At 41.9% G+C, this 20,855-nt stretch overlaps 1 protein-coding gene across 3 annotated transcripts in view; it reads right to left on the bottom strand.

Moving 5' to 3' along the window:
* PRKCB (protein kinase C beta) overlaps positions 1 to 20,855 on the bottom strand; it is a 308,559-nt gene that overhangs the window by 163,059 nt on the left and 124,645 nt on the right. For all 3 annotated transcript variants that reach the window (XM_087417140.1, XM_087417139.1, XM_087417138.1), the window contains exon 3: positions 15,021 to 15,103. In XM_087417140.1, coding sequence (XP_087273266.1) covers positions 15,021 to 15,103 — 83 coding nt within the window. The remainder of the gene's footprint in view (positions 1 to 15,020; positions 15,104 to 20,855) is intronic.

The raw sequence follows: 20,855 nt of genomic DNA, 5'->3' as shown, positions 1-20,855 counted from the left end.
AGAAAAGGTGAGACTGGGGTTGAGGGAAGGGCAGCCTGGCCTGGCTCTCCCCATTTAAAAGAATGAGAGTGACAAGGTCTGAGGGGGGTGGGTAACTGACCAAACACAGGAAGCCAAGGCGAGTCCTCAAAGGTGCCTGTGCTGTACCCAGCAACAACAGTCTCTTGATAAATACGCAGATGTGAATGACCTCCTCTCAAAGCCTTCAGGAGAAGCAAGTGGCTGCCAGACCCACCTGCAGATCCCACTGGACATGGAGTCCTATGTCCAGCAGGGGGCGCTCCAGCAGCTGATTCCTAACCAGGGCAGTGCTCCAGGGTTAGAGAAATGGGTTGCCCCAGCCACCTTCAAGCTCAACCACAGGGCCAGGGAAAAGGCGCCTCTGCATACTGGTAAAGTTCTTTGTCTTAGACTGTTGCTCCTACACGACTCCCCAGAGAAGGCTGATGTGACTAAATCTACATTTTCCCTTTTCTCCCTACATGGGGGGGGGGGGACCTTCCACTGACAGTTCCCATCTACAAGTGCAGAGGTTATACACTGGTGGTCCACAGAACGAATCCAGTCCAAAATTGTGTTTAAAATACACCACAGTTGGGGCCGGCCCTGTGGCATAGCAGTTAAGGGTGCACACTCTGCTCTTGGCGGCACGGGTTCGGATCCTAGGCGCATACCGACGCACCACTTGTCAGGCCATGCTGTGGCAGCGTCCCATATAAAGTGGAGGAAGATGGGCACAGATGTTAGCCCAGGGCCAGTCTTCCTCAGCAAAAAGAGGAGGATTGGAATGGATGTTAGCTCAGGGCTAATCTTCCTCACACACACACACACAAAAATGTATATATATACACCATGGTTGTAATTCTAGATTTATTTATCAACATCTAAATTTAGGAGATTCAGACTCCTCTTGAAAAATTGGAAAATCTGGACCTTGGTCCTTTAAAGAACAGAAATTTTGGGGCTGACCTGGTGGCACAGTGGTTAAGTTCACAGGCTCTGCTTTGGCAGCCCAGGGTTCTCGAGTTTGGATCCCGGGTGTGGACCTACACACTGCTCATCAAGCCATGCTGTGGCAGTGTTCCACATACAAAAATAGAGGAAGATGGGCACAGATGTTAGTTCAGGGCCAATCTTCCTCACCAAAAAAAAAAATAACGGGAACTTTTTTCCAATGGAGCTGAGGAGTGGCTGCTCCTTTTGGACCGGGTGCACACGCACCAGAGGGACACTCCCTGTTATCACACACTTGGCTCATTTACTCACCCGCCTGGCCCCGGCTGGCTTTAAAGTTGGACATTCTGATGACTGGAATGCTATGCACCCTTTCAAAGTCACATGGCCACAAACAAAACACTAAGAAAAGCAATCAGACACAAGAGGGTCTATTGTATAATTCCATTTGTAGAGAGTTCAAAAGCAGGCAAACTCTTTTCCATAGTGGCTGCACCATTTTGCATTCCCACCAAGAGTGTGCAAGGGTTCCAATTTCTCCACATTCTTGCCAACACTTGTTGTCTTTTGTGTTTGTTTTTATAACAGTCATTCTGACAGGTGTGAAGTGAGAGCTCATTGTGGTTTCGATTTGCATTTCCTGATGATTAGTGATGTCGAGCATTTTTTCATATACCTATTGGCCATTTGTCTGTCTTCTGTGGAGAAATATCTATCCAAATCCTTAGCTCATTTGGAAGTTCCTCAAAAAATAAAAAATAGAACTACCATATGATCCAGCAACCCCACTTCTGAGTATTTACCCAAAATAATTAAAATCAGGATCTTGAAGAGATATTGGCACTCCTGTGGTCATTGCAGCATTACTCACAATAGCCAAGATGTGGAAACAACCTAAATATATCTATTGACAAATGAATGGATAAAGAAGAGGTGGTATATACATACAATGAAATCTTAGCCCTAAAACAGAAGGAAATTCCACAATATGGGCCAACATGGATGAACTTGGAGGACATTATGCTAAGTGAAATAAGCATCTAATCTAGTCAGACCCATAGAATCAAAGGGGGGAATGATGGTTCCCAGGGGCTGGAGAGAGCGGGAAATGGGAAGTTACTAACCAACGGGCATAAAGTTTCACTTAAGCAAGATGAGTAGGCTCTAGAGATCTGCTGTACAACATGGTGCCTCTAAGTCAACAATAATGAATTGTTCACTTAAAAATGTGTTAAGAGGCTAGATCTCATGTTAAGTGTTCTTTCCAAAATAAAATGAAAATAAATAGTTCAATGGAAAAAAAGAAGGCAAGCAAATGCCTGCTGGCCTGGGTAGTGGTGACATTAAGGGAAGGGAGTGCAGGTGCAGGGATCAGAAGGGAGCACAGGAGGATTTCTGGGGTTCTGTTTACAGAGACATGTTTGCTGTGTGAGAATTCATCAAGATCGACAATTCTCATGTACAATACATAGACCGTTTTCAAAAACCATGTGACCAGCCCGGACTAAAACCAGCCCCTTTGAATCCAAATTCTAAATTCCTGAAGAGGGAATCTGATTGGTCCAGCTTGGGACAGACGTCCACGTGCATCTGGACCCAATGAGGCTCCAGAGACTTCTGCGGTGCAGATCTGGAAAGGTAGTTCTCGATAGAAAGGCTCGTCTGCTTCAGTTGGATTTGTCCAGGGAACAGGGTTCAGGGAACAAGGAGGGCTGGGGTGCGGGGTAGGAACAACAGATCTGGAGCCAGACTGCCCAGGCGTGAATCCTGGCTCCACCACTCACTGGTCATGTGACCCTGGGCAAGTCACTTAGTCCCTGAGTGCCTCAGTTTCCTTATCTGCAAAATGGGGTTGATAACACGGGTACCTACCTCATAGAGTGTGATGAAGAATAAAGAGTTATTGTATGTAAAGTGGTTAAAACACAATTATATCTATGAATGCTGGCTCTTGGATATTATTATTGTTTTTGGGGCAGGGCAGTGAGGAAGATTGGCCGTGAGCCAACATCCATTGCCAATCTTCCTCTTTTTGCTGAGGAAGATCAGCCCTGAGCTAACATCTGTGTCCATCTTCCTCCATTTTTTACATGTAGGACACCTGCCACAGCATGGCTTGATAAGCAGTGCGTAGGTCCATTCCCCGGATCCGAACCTGCAAACCCCAGGCCGCCGAAGCAGAGCACAAGAACTTAACCACTACGCCACTGTGCTGGCCCCTTGGATATTATAATTAAAAAAAAATACTTGGAAATCCTAGCATCCCAGACCACTGGAGTTGGGGGGAGCCCTCAAGAACACAGAAAGGCAGAGACAGAAGGAAGACCAGAATGAGGTCTTTTGACTCCAGGACCTGTGCCTCTCACATCCCTCCAGGGTCATCTGCCTTTCGATTTCCCCATTTCGCCCAAGTCTGCAGGCTCCACAGGCTCAAGTCTTTTGGGAAACTGCCTTTATCAGGCTCTGAGGCTGGTCCCGCCCCCCAACCAGGAGAAGCCAAAATAATTCATGAGGCAGGACATCTCCGCCTCATTCCAGTCCCAGCAGCTCTCCTCTCTGTGCACAGGAGAAACAGCAGGGCTCCATCCTCTAGACGCTGCGCATCATGGATTTGCTTCTTCCTCCACAGCGCGAGGCTCTACGTCTTCATGACAGTGAGGGACAAAGGGCTGTGGAGAAGCAATTCGTTCTGACCTTTAGAAGCAGGTTCTGCATTGCGGAAGCCATCAGTGGCACACAGCAAATGGGAGCAGAAGAATCGGTGGGATTCGCTTCACAGTCAAAACAATCGCATTTTATCGCATTACCATCATTTTCTCCCAACCAGCCCGTGGGAGGTGCCTTTGTATTTCCATGTGGTGGCAAGCAAGACGGATGCATGCCATGCCAAAAATAAGGCTGGACTTTTGAAACTCACACTCTAAGACTTGAAAGGACCATTGCTGGTAATAATATTAATTAGCAAGAACTACGTGCCAGGCATGACAAGAAGCCCTTAACATAGATTAACTCCTTTAATCCTCACCTGAACCCTATGAGGAAGGCGCTATTTCATCCTCTTTTTACAGATAAGGAAACTGAGGTAGAGAGGGTAGGCAACTAGCCCAAGATCATTCAGCTAGTTTTAGTGCCAAACCCAGAATTCAGACCCAACCATTCTGGTTTCAGAGCAACTATACGATATTGCCTTACATTGGTTTCCAAACTTGGCTAGCCATCCAAATTAGCCGAAGGACTTTAAAATACAGATTCCCAGGCCCTCGTCTGTATCTCTTCAGGTGAGGTCTGTTCTATTACCCAAATAATCCTTAGGCTTTCAACCTGTCTGTATTCTGCAGAGTAGCATTGAGAAACTGTAGTGGACATGTGTTGTTTTGATCAGCCAAACATCTCTGCTTCCTTTTTTTGGTAGCAGTGTCTCAATTCTCCTTGGACAAGCCATCCCACCCCCACTGTGTTTAGTCTCAAAGGGAACACTTTAAAGGCCCAACCAAGGGCTGGTTAGGTAACTTGCATTGACCAAATCATCTTTCTTCTTCTGAAATTTGAGTTTAAGACAAAAGCAACGCAGGAAGCAAAATAAGATAGAGCTGGTCTAGTTCAGGTTTTCTTCCAGTCCTCTGAAATACATCACACTCTTTCCAATAAATTCCTTTCTAACTTAAGTTAACCAGAGGTGGTTTCTGTTGCATGCAACCAAACAACGCTAACTAGAAGAACCACCAATGGGGTAGAAACCCGCATCTACCACAGACGTCCCCTCTACTTGAATCCTTGGCAATTGATCTTTGCTCTACTGGGATGGGGAGTTAATATCCTTAGACAGCAAGCAGAGGGTCAATTTCGGCTGTTCTTCCTTAGCTGCTGTCTAAGGGAGGTCCTCAGTCCTGATTCTGTCCTTTGAAGCTATACAAAAAAAAAAATCCATGCAACAAACAGCTCCTGGGACATCTGATGACAGCATAGCCTCTGAGCTGGACAGGCCAATCCTCAGCATGTCTCCAGCCACCCTTTTGGTGTTTGGTAACACACACCCTGGTTACTGAGCACTTTTCTTGTGAATGCAGACATTATAGACCGCAGTGTTAAGTAATGTAAATAGGATGTACCTTCAGCAAGATGATGCACTTTCAGATTCAGATACGTAATAGATAAATGAGAGAGACAGAGAGAGAAACTGTGCTGTCTAGACTGAACTGCCCCAACATTATAGATCCTTGAGAGATGTAGATGAGTCTTCTGGTCCAGATGATGGTGAGATCTCACTGTGATGCCAAGAGGGATGTTCAACTCTAATTGTTGCTTCACCTCCTGGAAGGAGCTAGAAAGGCTTGGAGCATCATCAAAGCTGGTGGGGTGTCCCCCCACAAGTCCCCCACTTGGTGTTATGTAAGAGTGAACAACCCAGATTTTGAGAAGAGTGCAGCTGACCGTTGCATTTCTTTTATCTGAGCCAGGGAGACCAGACAATGCCATGGAGGAAGAGGTGGGCCTTTGCTCCGAAGACAGAGTCGTCTTACTGCCACTAGTGCTGAGGCAGGAAATGGGCGGGACCTCAGACTGGCAGAGCTATGACTTCCCTCCTTCTCTGGGGCCCAAAGTGACTTGGCCCAGGCTTATCAGGGGCCAGAATCTCATCAGGGGCACCTCAAGAGTCTCATTTGAGGGACTGAGCTGGCTCCCAGCTGATGGAAGATCTTGAGAGTAACCACATCCGGAAGCAACTGTAATTGCTGACAGTTATACCCAAGCCTTCACTCAGGTTTAATTTTCACTGAATTAAGAGGGAAGCCTGAGTCCACGCTGGAGGTGAAGTGGCACCAAAAACAAACAAGACTGGAGAAACCAGCTACAGAATATCCCAAAGTGATCTTCAGAGTTCGCAGGCAACAGTTTGGAATAAGACAGTGAGCAGAACTGACAAGCGGCCACTAAAATGTGTTTAGGAAATGTGATCTTTTGTTTTTACATGCATATATATTTTTTATATTTTTTGATATATAATACCATACGTAATGTTTTGTTGCCTGCTTTTCTCATTTAGCAATATATAATGACTATATTCCCATGTCAAAAACATTTAATCACTAGGACTTTTTACTGAAGTATAATTTACATACAGTGTACAGATTTTAAGCATACAGCTTCATGAATTTTTAAAAATGTGTACACCTGTAGAGTCATCATCCCAATCAAGATACAGAACATTTCCATCACCCCAGACATCGTGACATCTTAATCACTGCACAGCATCCCACCATATGGATATATTTTACTTACATAAACCCTAATTGGCAGCCACTTAGATTGTTTTCCAAATTATGGTATAAATTCTGATGCAATGTATACCATTTTAGCTAAATATATGCACATACCCTTAAATAATTGCTTAGCAAAAATTCCTAGAATTGCAATTCTGAGGTCAAAAAGGATCGGGTTTAGTAATTCTTACGTCAAAAAGGTCACTAAAGCTTTTGATACATATTGGTAATTTTGAGAAAGATTATATTAACTTACACACTCACCAGTAATACATCAGAGTGCATTTTTCCTCCTTTTCCTCCTGTTCATGTTTTTTGCTTTGAGGCCTATCTCTTTTGAAATTATTACTAAGGCCATGTTTTATATCTATGTGTGTTTTGTGGTATATCTTTGCCCCTTTTATTTTTAACGTGTTTTAAATTTCTCTTACACATTGCCTAGAATTATACATTGTTGATCCAATCTGATAGTCTTTGCCTTTTAGTAGAGAATTTCAATCCATTTATATCAGTTGGGTAACTGATAACTCTGCTATCACTTCTACCATCTTAATTTATACTTTCTAGATTTCATAGTCCCTTGCTGGCTTATTTTTATCTTCGTTCCTATATTTGCTATATTGATCAAATTTTTCTTTGTTACTTTTATCTCTAGATTGTTTCTTTCACATAAAAAAGGTCTATCTGGGGGCCGGCCCAGTGGCGCAAGTGGTTAAGTGAGCACGCTCCACTTTGGTGGCCCGAGGGCGGGTGCACACTGATGCATCGCTTGTCAAGCTATGCTGTGGTGGCATCCCATATAAAGTAGAGGGAGATAGGCACGGATGCTAGCCCAGGGCCAGTCTTCCTCAGCAAAAAGAGGAGGATTGGCAATGGATGTTAGCTCAGGGCTGATCTTCCTCACCAAAAAAAAAAAAGGTCTATCTGAACCAATATGTCTATGCCAAGAATTAAATAGTACCGAATATTTTATTTAGGATTTGCTCATCTAGATTCATAGTTTACTATAGTTTACTTTTTTATGCCAGCTTTATTAGGTTATGCTGTTTATTGCAGTCCAGCTAGCTTATAATAATAAATGTGGTAGCTATTGATTTTGTCAGCTCATCGAACTTTCCCATCCTCTCTTCTTATAACAAACACTGCTCTCTGAGCCAATAGGGATGCCACACGATCCAGGCCTGATAAACTGTAAGAGTTCATTCTCCTAACAACTGAGGATCAGAACCCTCCCCTGAGACTGATTATGAATGCAGGAAGAAAGAAGCCCTTTTCTTCCACTAGAGTTTCCATCTTTCCTTGAGGTCGACTATAACCAGGTTGACAGATGTATTCATAGACGTGTCCTGTCTACACTGGGAGCAAATGAGGCAAGGACAAATGAGTCGGATCCCAGCAGGAAACAGATGGCATACTCAAATTAAGAGAGTTTAAGGAAGGTTTCACAAAAGGACTATTTATAAAGGTGAGGGCATGGTGTTGGGAGACCACAAGGGATAGTGCAGTAACTGGGGGCTAGTGAGAGCAAAGGGATAAGGGAAGAGACTAGCTCCTGGAATCCAAAAGGAGAGAATTGTGTAGAGAAAACTGCCTTTACAGGAACAGCGACCTTCAGTCAAAGGGTGGAGCCAAGATGACTCCATGATAAATACCCTGGGCTCACTCTCCCCTCACCCTCCAATCTCCTATTGGTCCCTCCCCTTGAGCCCAACCTGAAGTCAGAGGGTAAGGGAACCCCAGTTGATAAGGTCCTTACAGGTCAGTCTCTCAGGGAGAAAGCAGAGTGGATCCAGAAGGACAAATAAAAGGTAAAAGGCAAAATGGCCACAGATTCCTCCCATTCCTGTATGCGTCTTTGCAGTGTGACTTTGCAGCTCCTCTCATCCAGAGATGAAGTCTATTTCCCCACCCCTGAATCTGGTCTTGGCCATAACTAGTGTAACATAAATAAAAGCTTGAAAAACACCTGTGCTTTGGAGATTTCCCTCTCTTGCTGTGCCTGGAACCCTGAGACCAGTGTGTGGATGAGCCTAAGCCAGCCTACTGGAGGAAAAGAGACCCACAGAGAAAAACGAAGCACCCTAGTCAACAGGCTGCCAACCTGTTATGTCATGTTAGTGAGGCCATCACTAGCACTCAGCCAAGTCACTAGCTACCCAAGATATAAGAGAGAGCCAATGAGAGATGAGCTGAATGGACCCAGATCAGAAGAATCACCCGAGTAGCCCACAGACTCATGAGAAATAATAAATGACTGTTGTTTTAAGCTACTAAATTTTGGGATGGTTCGTTATACAGAAAAGCTAACTGATACAGCTGATAATGAGAAAGCATCTTGCAAGTATCAGACCCTCAGTTCTAGTGTCTGAGGCCCTTGTCCCTGAAGCTCTTATTCCATTCCCAATGATTTTGCCATAAGCCAACATCTTTGACTATTGCTAATTTGAGTTGGATTTCTCTCACTTTCAATAAAAAAAAAATGTGAAGCTTTACTTTTTCTCTGTAATCTGATACAGTTTAAAATGAACAGAAATCCTTCCTTCCTCTAACATTTAAAATAATTTCCCCCTGCAGTCTATTATTCTGGAGCTTTGAGAGAAGAAAAGTTTCTTGGACAATGTTCTCATTTCTCTCTTGGTTATTCGCCTATTCTGGTTTTCAATTCTTCTTGAGACAAAATCGGCAATTGAAAATTTCCTAGAAAATCATCCATTTCAACCAGATTTCTAAACACATTAGCAATTATATAAATATTCTTTTTTAATATATAAATATAATATTCTTTTTAAATTTTTTATTTCCCTTTTATTAAATCTTCAACATTCAACACGATTTATCATTTTTAATATATTTACTCATAAAGTAAGACTTGATTAATAAACACAAAAGAATGGCTATAACCACCAAGACAAAAAATAACAAATGTTGGAGAGGATGTGGAGAAAAGGAAACCCTCATATACTGCTGGTGGAAATGCAAACTGATGCAGCCACTACGGAAAACAGTATGTACATTTCTCAAAAACTTAAAAAGAGAAATACCATACAACCCAGTTATCCCACTACTGGGTATTTATCCAAAGAACTTGAAATCAACAATTCAAAGAGCTCTTTGCACCCCTATGTTCACTGCGGCATTATTCACAATAGCCAAAATGTGGAAGCAACCAAAGTGCCCATTGACTGAAGAATGGATAAAAAAGATGTGGTGTGTATATATAGATACACAATGGAATACTACTCAGCCATAAAAAAAGACAAAATCATCCCATTTGCAACAACATGGATGGACCTTGAGGGTACTATGATAAGTGAAATAAGCCAGACAGAGAAGGACAAACACCATATGACTTCACTCATATGTGGAAGACAAACAAACACACGGACAAAGAGAAGAGATTAGCGGTTACCAGGGGGGAAGAGGGTTGGGGGGTGGGCATAAGGGGTAAAGGGGCACATATATATGGTGACGGACAAATAATAATGTACAACTGAAATTTCACAATGTTATAAACCATTATGACCTCAATAAAACAAAAACATATAAATAAGAGAATGAATGAAGCTAAAGAAACACTGTGTCAAAAACTTACAGGAGAGAAAAAAGGATACACTCAACATTAGTGCCCATGATCTTTAACTGACCTGATTTAGTGATGGAATCAGGAGAGCCCAGGGCATAACTGGGTTTTATTCAGTATCTTGACTATAAATGATAAGAAATTTATTTCTAAAACCATCAAAGGTTGAAGAAAGTGTCTTTAGACAAACCAGCTAGAGTCCTTTTGTACTTTTGTACTGTCTGGCACAGAGCCCCTACTTCATCAAGTTAGCCATTATTATTAGCTCTTATTCCTTGGCAAGTCAGAGGGTAACCTGCATCCCTTCTTGACCAGGAGAGACTCCTCCAGGGACTAATAATAATTTAGAAACCATTTATTGAGTGTCTTCTTTGTGACAGACACTATTCTGGATGTGGCTCAAGCAGCCTCTCACTGAATACTCACCAAGAAGCTATGATTTAGGTATGATTTTCCCCATTTTAAAGATATAAACTAAGGGTGACAGCACTTAAAATATTTTCCCAAGACCACTGGAGAAATAAATGGCAGTGCTGGAATTTGACACCAAGGTTTTCTGGCTCCAAAGTCCAGGTTCTTTTCTCAGCATTGCACCACAGAATTTGAGGTTTTGTGTAAAGTAATGGAAACAGAAACAGTAATTACCTCATAAGGGCATGCTCTGGGTGGAGGAATGTAGAGAATTCTCTGTACATTCATGATTAGGGGGATAGGCGGAGCAATCAAAATGCCCTTAGCTACATGTATCAACAGCTTACTATGTGACAGGCCTGTGCTAAGCACTTTCATGCGATGGCTTTTTAATCCTTTTGCTGTTAATCCTTTTATTTATTTCGTTGTTGTTAACCCTTTTTCATGTTAAGGATTTTTTAAAAATTATTACAACAAACCTATGTAGTTAGTACTAATATCCCAGTTTACAGATAAGAAAACCGAGCCACAGAGAGGGAAAATGACACGCCTAACGTCCCCTAATGAGTAACTGACAGAGTCAGGCCCTGAATTCAGGTAGGTCTGACTTCAGAGTCCATAATCTTAACCATCATTGTCTTTGGGCATGACTGATAAATTGCCTACTTCCCTTTTGTAGCTGGAGACGGCCAGGTCAGCCGGGGACCTGGAGCAGGGAATACATGAGGCGCACTCTCTTAATGAGGCCATCTATGACTCTCTGAACCACACCAAGACCTGTGGATCTTTTATGAAGTCTGTGTGATGGTCTCCAAGGATTCGGTTCTGCAGTGGCCCCTTGGGTCAACAGGATCTGCAGTAAATCGACCAGAGATTCCTCCCCTACCATGAAGAGTAGAGTGTATTTCTCAACTACTTGAATGTGGGCTTGGCCATGAGACTACATTGTCCAGTGGGACATTATCAAACATGATGCCCAGGTTGAAAAGGCACTTATGCATTGGGGCATGCTCTCTTGCTCTTCTTGGAACCCTGAAACCACCATGTGAACAAGCCAGAGCTGGCCAGCTGGAAGATGAGAGGCCACGTGGAGGCGAACCAACGCACCCAGGCCAACAATCTGCTCACTGCCAGTCATGTGAATGGGGTCATCCTAGATCATCCAGCCAGCAGATATACACAGACATAGGCGAGAACTTAAATTCTGTGCCCTGGGCACACTTCACCTGACCCACTCTAGTCCCAGTCCTCAGACATAACTCCTCTCCTTCTTGTGGGAAGATCTCTCAGGAGGCTGTGTATGTGGTCAGTATTCTAAGTACTAGGTAACCTATAATGTCCAAATGTAATGCTTATGGCAGTACCAGAGACTTGGTCTCTCTAAGAGGTCTAAGAGACAGCAGAATTGAGGCTTTCCAACCAGGTGAGACCAACAACCAGGAGGATGCCTGTAAATGACTGGAAGTTCCACCCAGGAACTCTGCCATGTTTTGAGGTCCTCCAACGGTGGGTGCCCATATATGTTGTCTATTTCCATTGGTATTGAATGGCTGGGTCAATAGTTGGGTTCACTGGGACAGTGCCCAGTTCATAAAGTTCCCTAAGGCAGCCTAATATGTCATGATGTGGACCTATCTGCAGAAGAATGCCAACTACACAAAGTTCTACTAATATCCAGAATATTCCCTGGCTCAGACTGGACTTGGAATAGTGGAGGATAGAGGACAGAGCCCAGCACAGTCCTCTTTCACGGACAGAGTCTGTGCTTTTCTGCTCCATGAGCCTGCCGCACAACAGCTCCTCCAAGGTCACACAGGAGAAGGGCACTCCTCCACACCCACATGAGCCTCAGGGGCAGCCAAAAGAGAGCCTTGCCAGGTTGGTGAGCAGGTGTGGTCAGATCTTTAATCATGCCTCCAACCATGGATAGGAAAAGGTCAGTGAACTGAGTCAAGCCAGTTCAGGAGTCTGGACCAATTCATCATCCTCGGTGCCAATTGACCTTTTTGGAACTGTGTCCAGAGATAGAATCATTCCAGGTAGGCTGCCAAATCCTATGCATGTTGGCTGGAAGGCAGTGCCTTCCTGCTTTCCCCATGCCCAAGGTGTTGAATGGCTGCACTGCTCCATTCATACAGAGAGGGGTCTCCTACCACGTATGGAGCCTACACACTCCTAGGAAGCACTGCCAGGTGGCAGGCAGAGGACCTGTTCATTCTTCAGACTTACTGGGTAGACATCTGTCCTTGCTGCCTGCATGCATTCACTCTTATTCATCATCATTGCCATCATCATCTACACAGCTCTTCCTATGAATGAGACACCGTCCTGAGTGCTTTTACAGATATTTATACACTGGATCTCATAACAATGCTATAAGACAGGGACTATTATTTTATCCATTTTTCAGCTGAGGAATCTAAGGCACAAAGAGATTTAAGCACCTTGCCCAAGGTCACACATACATAAACTTAGGAATGCTGGCTCCATAGTCTATGATCTTAACCCGTACACAGTGCTGCTTCTCTAGTTTTCCTCTGAGGGAGGGACCACCTCTCCCCGACTCTCAAATCATGGGGTGGGCATGTGGGCCTTCCTCATCGGGATGAGGCACATAACTCGGTTATGCCAACGAGCATAACCATCTTTCTGGCTACATGTGACCCGTGGTCCAACGAGACTTTAGCTCTTGTCACTGGAGTTGCAGTGCTGACAAGACATAAGACAAAAGGTGCCACAGCCATCATACTCCCATAGGAGAAATGCCTTCCTGAAACTGATACCAAGACAAAGGAAGGCTGAGCCCAGAAGTGGAGAGAGAGATTCCTGAAACCTTATTTCAGCACCTTGATTCACTGTGCCTGAAGCCAGGTCTACTCTTGAGCTTTTCAGTTTCAGGGACCAAAAATTCCCCTTTTCACATAAGCCAGTTTCACATAAACTCATAAGCTGAGTTTCTGTCTTAGGCAACAGACAAAGTTAACAAATATAGACAGGATATGGGAAACCCCATCCTTTCGGCTGCTCCCTGATATCAAGCCTCGGTCTGCGTGAACATTCAGAGCTGCATAATGGAGCCAGGCTGTCCCCCCAAACTTCTCGCCTGCTTTCCTGGGGATGAGAGAAGGAATTCCACTAAAAGGGCCAGGGAGTGTGATCTGAGAGGACATGATGAAAGGTCCTTCTTCATCTTGGAACACAGGCCTGCAAGGGCTTTGGTTGTTCCATGTTGCCTGAAGTTCCTAAACCCAAGTACCACAGTTTCCAAGCAAAGTAACTACAGCATAAGCTCCAGAGTGTTCATGTTGCTGTGGCAACAGATACGCCCCTGATTTGCAGCAAAATGGCAGATGACTACTTGTAGCAGGCCAGCAAGAGTGGAACAAATGCAATGGCAGAAGGCAGTCACCACTCACTTCTGGCAAGCTGAGGTCAGCCGTCAAGTCTAAGTGGGTAAGAATAGGACCAGTAACAGAGACAAAGCCAATGGGGAACATTCCAGGAAGGTGAACCAAAGCAGGAACAAAGTCAGAGAACTAGGGGAGATGGTTGCACATGGGGTATGCTGAACACAGTTCTTTACTGGGCAGTGGAAGGGTGTGCATGGTGGGAAGTTCTATCAGGACAGTCTCACCTGCATGTAAAAGAATACCCCAAACAATGAGATTTGACCAAGAGGAGCTCCTTATCTCACATACTCAGTCTGGGGACAAGAGAACTCAGAGTGGGCTCAGCAGCTCATCAGTGTCATCAATGACCCAGGTTTCTTCAGCTTTTCCACTCTGTCATGCTCAGGATGTCAGTCAGCTGTGTCTCCCTCATTGACCCAAAAGGGCTGCCACAACTCCAAGCATTATATCCTCACACAAAAATGCCCAACAGGACAAAGGAAGGGATGTCTTCTCTTATCAGAAAGGAAAGTCTTTCCTAGAAGCCCTCCCCAAATTTCCCCTCAGGTCCCACTGAGCAGAATTGGGTCACATGCTCATTCACCAGCTACAAGGCAGCCTGGAAAAGCAAATATCAGGCATTTTCAGCTTCTAACATAAAAGGAGACCTCTGCCAGAAAGAAGAGAGTGAGAGCCATGAATGGCTGTTGTGTAGGCAATCAACAATGTACCCCAAACTTTAGACAAACTTGTACCAAGACTTTCACCATATCCTTATAGCACCCATACTGTCATTCACCTAACAGTCTCCTTAAATCAATCTATCTTTTGTTCAACCTAATTACTTTTACTTAGGTAGGAAATTTTATATCCCTACTGTAAATGCAAAACCACTACTAGATACATTTTTTCAATCCATATTAAAATAAATTCATAATGATTGAAACAAAAATTATTTGCCTGTTTTACCTACAAGCATCCCTTGTCCTACCAGCAGTCGTCATACTCTGGGATGCATAGTTGCAGGATAAACTCATTTCCTCCTAATTCTTGGGCCCTGATATCAAGAATTCCCTAACGAAGAGTAAAGTGCATTGTAAGGTACCATCCTAACTACCTTTTTACAGGAGTAGTAACAATTCAGCCCCTGCCCACCACACTCCATGCCCCAGCTGTAAAGATGAAGACATTTAGCAAACTCATAGTAGAGGAACTAGGTGTTTTCTGTACACTCACACCCCAACTCTCAAAACTTTTTGCTTTGTTTTTTCCATTAAATGAAAAACCTCTCAGAGGCTGTAGGGACCACCACATGCTTTGGAATGAGAACATCCCAACTTTTTTGTTTCAGCGTATTCACTCACATTTACCCCAAACGATGCACGGACTGTGGACAGAGAGAGGTGACCAGTGCCCATTACTTACATCGGAGGCTGGGCCCTTGTCAGCGCCTGGGCAGGAGAAAGTGACAAATTCATGGCACCGCTTGTGCACGACAAAACAGCAGACTGCAAAAGAGAAATAAGGGTAGGAGGAAGGGAAGAAGGAAAGTGGAGAGGAGGAAGAGAGGGAGAGGGAGGAAGAGATCATTAAACGTGGACTTCACGACAAGTAAAGGCTTTATACCAAAACAAACCACGCCTTCAGCGTCCGCACCTTGTCCTTTATTGAAGTCAGACTCTGGGGTACGCTGATGTTGCCTCATGCACATTAGTTAAGCTTCTAAAGTTATCTAGGGTTCAAAAGATCACAGATGTTCAAAATTACACCACCCTGAAGATCGCTTAAGTTGTCTGGTTTTGAAACAGAATGTTGTTTCTTAGATCAGGCACCATATGAAGTAGTTGGCTTGTGTTTAGGTCCATAATGCATAAGAAACATGTCTATTTAAACACTAGAATCACACTTAAGAGAGATGTGCATAATACGAAGGGCCTGCAGAAACACAGTGAGCAGGAACGGCAGACCCACGCCTCCATCTCACCCAGGAGCAATGTCAATTATGTGGGAGAGTGGAAGAAATAGGCTGCACTGTTTACGTTGTTACTTTAGTAGTTTGCAACCAGATATATATATATATATGTATCTGAATTTGTGTAAGTTAAATGCATCTATGGTATGGCTCCACTATTTGGGGATTGTATCACTTGCGGGGAGGGGCAGTCAGAGAATATACACAAAGCAAAACTGATTTTTTTGTTGTTGTTCAAATCTTCTTTTACAGTTTTGTTGTTCCAATCAACTTACACAGCTCTAGACTGTGGGTTCCTGGGGGATGGGTGCCACGCTGTAGGGACCAGTGCAGCATCTTTCTAAAGGACATTCTCCGTAAATGATAATAGAACAGGAAACCTCAAGGCTACCCCTAGTGATATAATGGATCAGGGCAACAAGCATCAATGGCTGCTAATATCACAAAAAGACACCACCTGCCTACTGATGAGAGCACTATGACGTAGCCCCCACCTATGAAGTGTTCTTGCCAGAATAATCGAATCTGAATCAGTTCAAGAGCATCTTGATCCAACTACCAATTTACAGAAAATACAAGCGACAGAGGCGCATATTAAATGACACCACAGGGAGGCAATCAGAAAAAAAAATTTTTTTCTTAAATACACCAGTATGTGGAAAACTACAAGATGACCAAACAGTTTCTTCAATAAATAAACTGTGAGAGGACAGGAGAGACTTTTAGGGCAAACTATTCTGTATGATATCGTAATAGTGGATAGGTCTATAGAATGTATAACACAAAGGGTGAACCTAATAAAAACTACAGCTTTTAGTGAATAATAATGTATCAGTATCGGCTCATCAGTGTACAACAACAAATGTACCACAGTAATACAAGATTTTTAAGAGATTTACATATATTAATTCACTTACCATTTATAACAACACTATAAGGCAGGTACTATTTCATTTTTTAAATTGAGATATAATTGACTTATAATATTATATTAGTTTCAGGTGTACAACATAATGATATATTTGTATATATTACAAAATGATCACCACAATGTCTAGTTAACATCCACCAATACACATAGCTACAAATTTTTTTTTCTTGTGATAAGATCTTTTAAGATTTACTCTCCTTGCAACTTTCAAATATAAAATACAGTACTATTAACTATAGTCCATGCTGTACATTACATCCCCAGAACTTATTTAGTTTATTTTGACCCCCGTCACCCATTTTGCCCACTTCCTAACCCCTGCCTCTGGCAACCACCAATCTGTTCTCTGTATCTAGGAGTTCAGGTTTGTTTTGTGTTGTTTTGTTTTTAGATTCTACATATAAGTGAGATCATATGGTATTTGTCTTTGTCTGACTTATTTCACTTGCAAGATGTTAATTATAGGAGGGATGGGGCCAGCCTAGTGGCGCAGGGGTTAAGTTCAGCATGCACCACTTAGTGGCCCGGGATTCGCGGGTTCGGATCCTGGGTGAATACCTACACCACTCATCAAGCCATGCTGTGGCGGCATCCCACGTACAAAACAGAGGAAGATAGGCACAGATGTTAGCTCAGGGCCACTCTTCCTCACCAAGAAAAAAAAGTTAAGGCAAATGGGGTGAAATGTTAACAATATGTTAAAGAATAAAGTGCCTACAGATATTCTTAAAAAAAAATAGGGGGAACAGGACAGGGGTGGAAATGGGGTTAAGGGACTCTATGGGAACTCTGCGCTTTGCAATCAACTTTTCTGTATCCCTAAAACTGCTCAAAGAAAAAAAACTGCAAGAGGAGAAAAGCAGGGCAGGAGAGAAAATTACATATTCAAAGAGATTTCAGAAACTTAACTAAATGCAGTATGTAGAACTTGTCTGGATCCTAATTTAAATAAACTAATAGTTTAAAAAATTATGAGACAATCAGGAAAGTGGATATACTCACTTTTTGATGATATGACGGAATTATTGTTATTGATATTTGGGAATTATAATTTTTTGATGTGATAATGGTATTGTGGTTATTTTTTGTTAAAGAATTCTTACCCCTGAGGATACACCCTATAATCTTTATGGATAAAATGATTCAATTCAAAATAATTCAGTATGAAAGGAAGGGGATAGAAGGGGAAAGGTTATAATGGGAAAAAAATTAGTCATGACTGATCATTATTGAACCCAGGTGAGGGACACACGAGGACTCATTATATTAATGTCTACTTTTATATATGTCTGATATTTTCCATAATATAAAATTTTTTTTTAAACTCTCATGTCTGGGAATCAAGAAGAGTTCCAAAGAGTTCCAAAATTTCTTTCTCCTTTGCTTACTCCCTTTTCTGTTTTAATATTTATTATATTTTATAAGTAATATATACTTTGTACAAAGACATTTGTGTCAAACAGTGTGTGCGTGTGTGTGTGTGTGTGTGTGTGTGTGTGTCGCCCTCTGTGCCTGTATGTCTGTGGATGCTGAGAGAAAAATACAAGCAATGGTCAAAAAATGCCAGTGATGATTATCTCTGGGCAGCAGGACTGCAGATTATTTCTACTTTCAACCTCACATTTTCTACATTGTTTGAAATTTTGACAATGCATACACATTAGTTATATAATCAAGAAAAATAAGCCTACTTCCATTTCAAAACAAAACAAAGAGTTCAAGAAAAACAGAGATCAGGGAATGAAAAACATGACTGTCAAAACTGGAAGCTCAATAGTTGGGCTGATAACAGAATGGACACAGCTAAAGAGGAACTTAGCCAACTGGAAGTCTAAATTGAGGGATTTTTCCCAGAACTTTACAAGAAGTGCAGGAAAAAAAAAAGAAATGATATGAAACATGTAGGATAGATACAAAACTTCTAATATCCCTCGAAAAGGATGTTCAGGAGAGAACAGACAGAATGGTAGAGAAGGTATAATCAAAGAAAATAGAAGAAGAAAATTCTTTAAAGATTAAGAAGAATTTGAATCATTAAATTGAAAGAAACTATCAAGTGTCAATAGGTATGAATGAAAAAAGACTGATGGTAAGGACACCAAGGCTCTGAGATCATTCTCAGGCGTCCAGCAGCAGCAGGAAGGCGGGAGAAGAAAGACCACCAATAAAGGAAGAAAAATAATTTTAGCATCAGATTTCGCATCTGCAACTTTGAATTCTAGAATATGATGGAGCAATATCTTCAAAGGTTTAGGAAAATTCATTTGAACCTAAAACCTCATACACAGCCAAACTAGCATTCAAGTGAAGGTACAAAATAAAGACATTTCCAGAATACAAGGACTTAGAAAATTTACTTCCCACAAAAGAAGTACTAGAGAATGTACACCCCGCAAAACAACAACCAAAAAATGAATAAAAGAGGCATAAGAAACGGTGGTGACAGAAAGAGCAGAAAGATGAAGAGCGGAACCTAAGTCAGAAGAAACGGGGCTGTAAAACTGAAATGTGCTAAGGGTCTTGGCTTATTCCTCAAGAGATTACAGATATCGAGAAACTCCATATAAGACATTATAAGTTTAAACATGTATATTAACAATTAAGAATACAAATAAGAATAGAAACATTCTCTATAATTTCTTGGTATCTGATATGAAATGGGAATCTAATTTGCCTCTTTTTTCCAAATAGGTAATCAATTGTCCCAGCATCTTTTATTGAATAATTCATCCCTTCCCCACTGATTTCAAATGCCAGCTTTATTATATGCTAAACAATTAAGCACACTGGGGTCTGCCTTGGGCCTTCTGTTCTGTTCCACTGATCTGCCTCGTAGTACAGCAACATGGGTTTTAATTATAGTAGCTTTATAATATGTTATATCTTGGCAGGGTAAGTCCTCCCTCATTATCCTTATTTTCAACATTTTCTTGGCAATCACTCCGTGTTTATTCTTCCAAGTGAACTTTAGAATCAGCTTACCAAGCTTTTAAAAATATCAGTGGAATTTTTTTGGAATTGTATTTATTCAATCCCCCCCCCCAAAAAAAACTTATTGGGACTTCGACCGAAATTGCCTTAAATTTAGAACTTAAACTCAAGATAACTGACATCTTACAACAATGAGTCTTTCTATCAGGAACAGAGTGTCCCCTTGTTAAAATCTTTATCCCTCCCAGTAAAAGCTTTAATTTTTTCCATAGGTCCTACACATTTCCCATTTAGTATTATGTGAGGGATGCTTTTTTTAATGCTATTGTGATTTTGATATTTTTTCCATTTTGTTTTCCAAATGGTTACTGTTTACAAATAGGAAAGCAATAAACTTTCGGCACATTTATTTTGTAAGCTTTTTTTTAACCGTAAAAGTTTCTGTGGGTTTTCAGTTGCTCCCTTTGAGTTTTCCAGGTAGAGAATCATATTATCCCCCCCCATAATATTTTTCTTTTCTCCTCTCTGATAGACATGCCTCTTTTTTCCCCTTATCATATTTCCACGTCTAGAACTTTCAAAACAACGTGGACTGAAAGGGAAGATGGCAGACGGCCCGTCCCGCTCTGAGGTTTCACTAGCTTCGCCTCTCCCGCACTCTCTTCTCAAACTCACTTTTGGAATTTATATTTTCCCTGGGAATTGTCCACAGTGTTCTCCTCACTGTCTTTCAACTGTAACATCTCATCTGGGATGACGATTTGCCCTTTCTCATTCCTTCTTCACAGTGTGTTGTTAGGTAGTCTCTCTTTTCATTTTTGTCCAGAGGTTTGTCTTCTTCGTTGCCTATTTTATTATTCTATCATTTTAAAGAAGCAAATCATGAATATATTTATTAAGTCTACTGTTTTTTTTCCTTCTTTGTTAATTGCTACTTTTATCTGTCCTACTTACTTTATTTGTATTACTTATTTGCATTTGTAGTTGTGTTATTTATCGACTAGGAGTATGAATTCTGGAGTCAGATGTCCAGGTCTGGATCCAGCATCATCATCTGAAAACCAGAACATTATCTTGGGCACATTATCTTATCCCCTGTGTCTCAATTTCCTCTCTGCAAAGTGACAGTGATAATAATAGTACCCATATCATGGCGCTGTTTTCAGAATTAAATGAGTTAATCCGTGTCAGAACTGCGCCCAGCATATCATGAGTATTGAACAGATGTCTGCTATTATTTATTGTTCTTTTTAAAGCTTCTTGAATTGACTGCTCAGTGAATTTATTCCTATTCTTCTTCATTAAAAATCTCAAGATTTTAAAGCTAAAAACTTTCACGTACAGCTTTGGCTGCCTCCTACATTTTATATTTAATGCCATCACTGTTTTAAGTTTCTAAATGGTCTATTATTACAGTTTTAATTTC

This window comes from Ceratotherium simum, chromosome 26 (assembly GCF_057802395.1).
Source record: "Ceratotherium simum simum isolate JZ-2026a chromosome 26, ASM5780239v1, whole genome shotgun sequence".
Classification (NCBI taxonomy): Eukaryota; Metazoa; Chordata; class Mammalia; order Perissodactyla; family Rhinocerotidae; genus Ceratotherium; species Ceratotherium simum.
The sequence above is the reverse complement of the archived record's forward strand: the minus strand, read 5'-3'. Positions and strand labels throughout refer to the sequence as shown.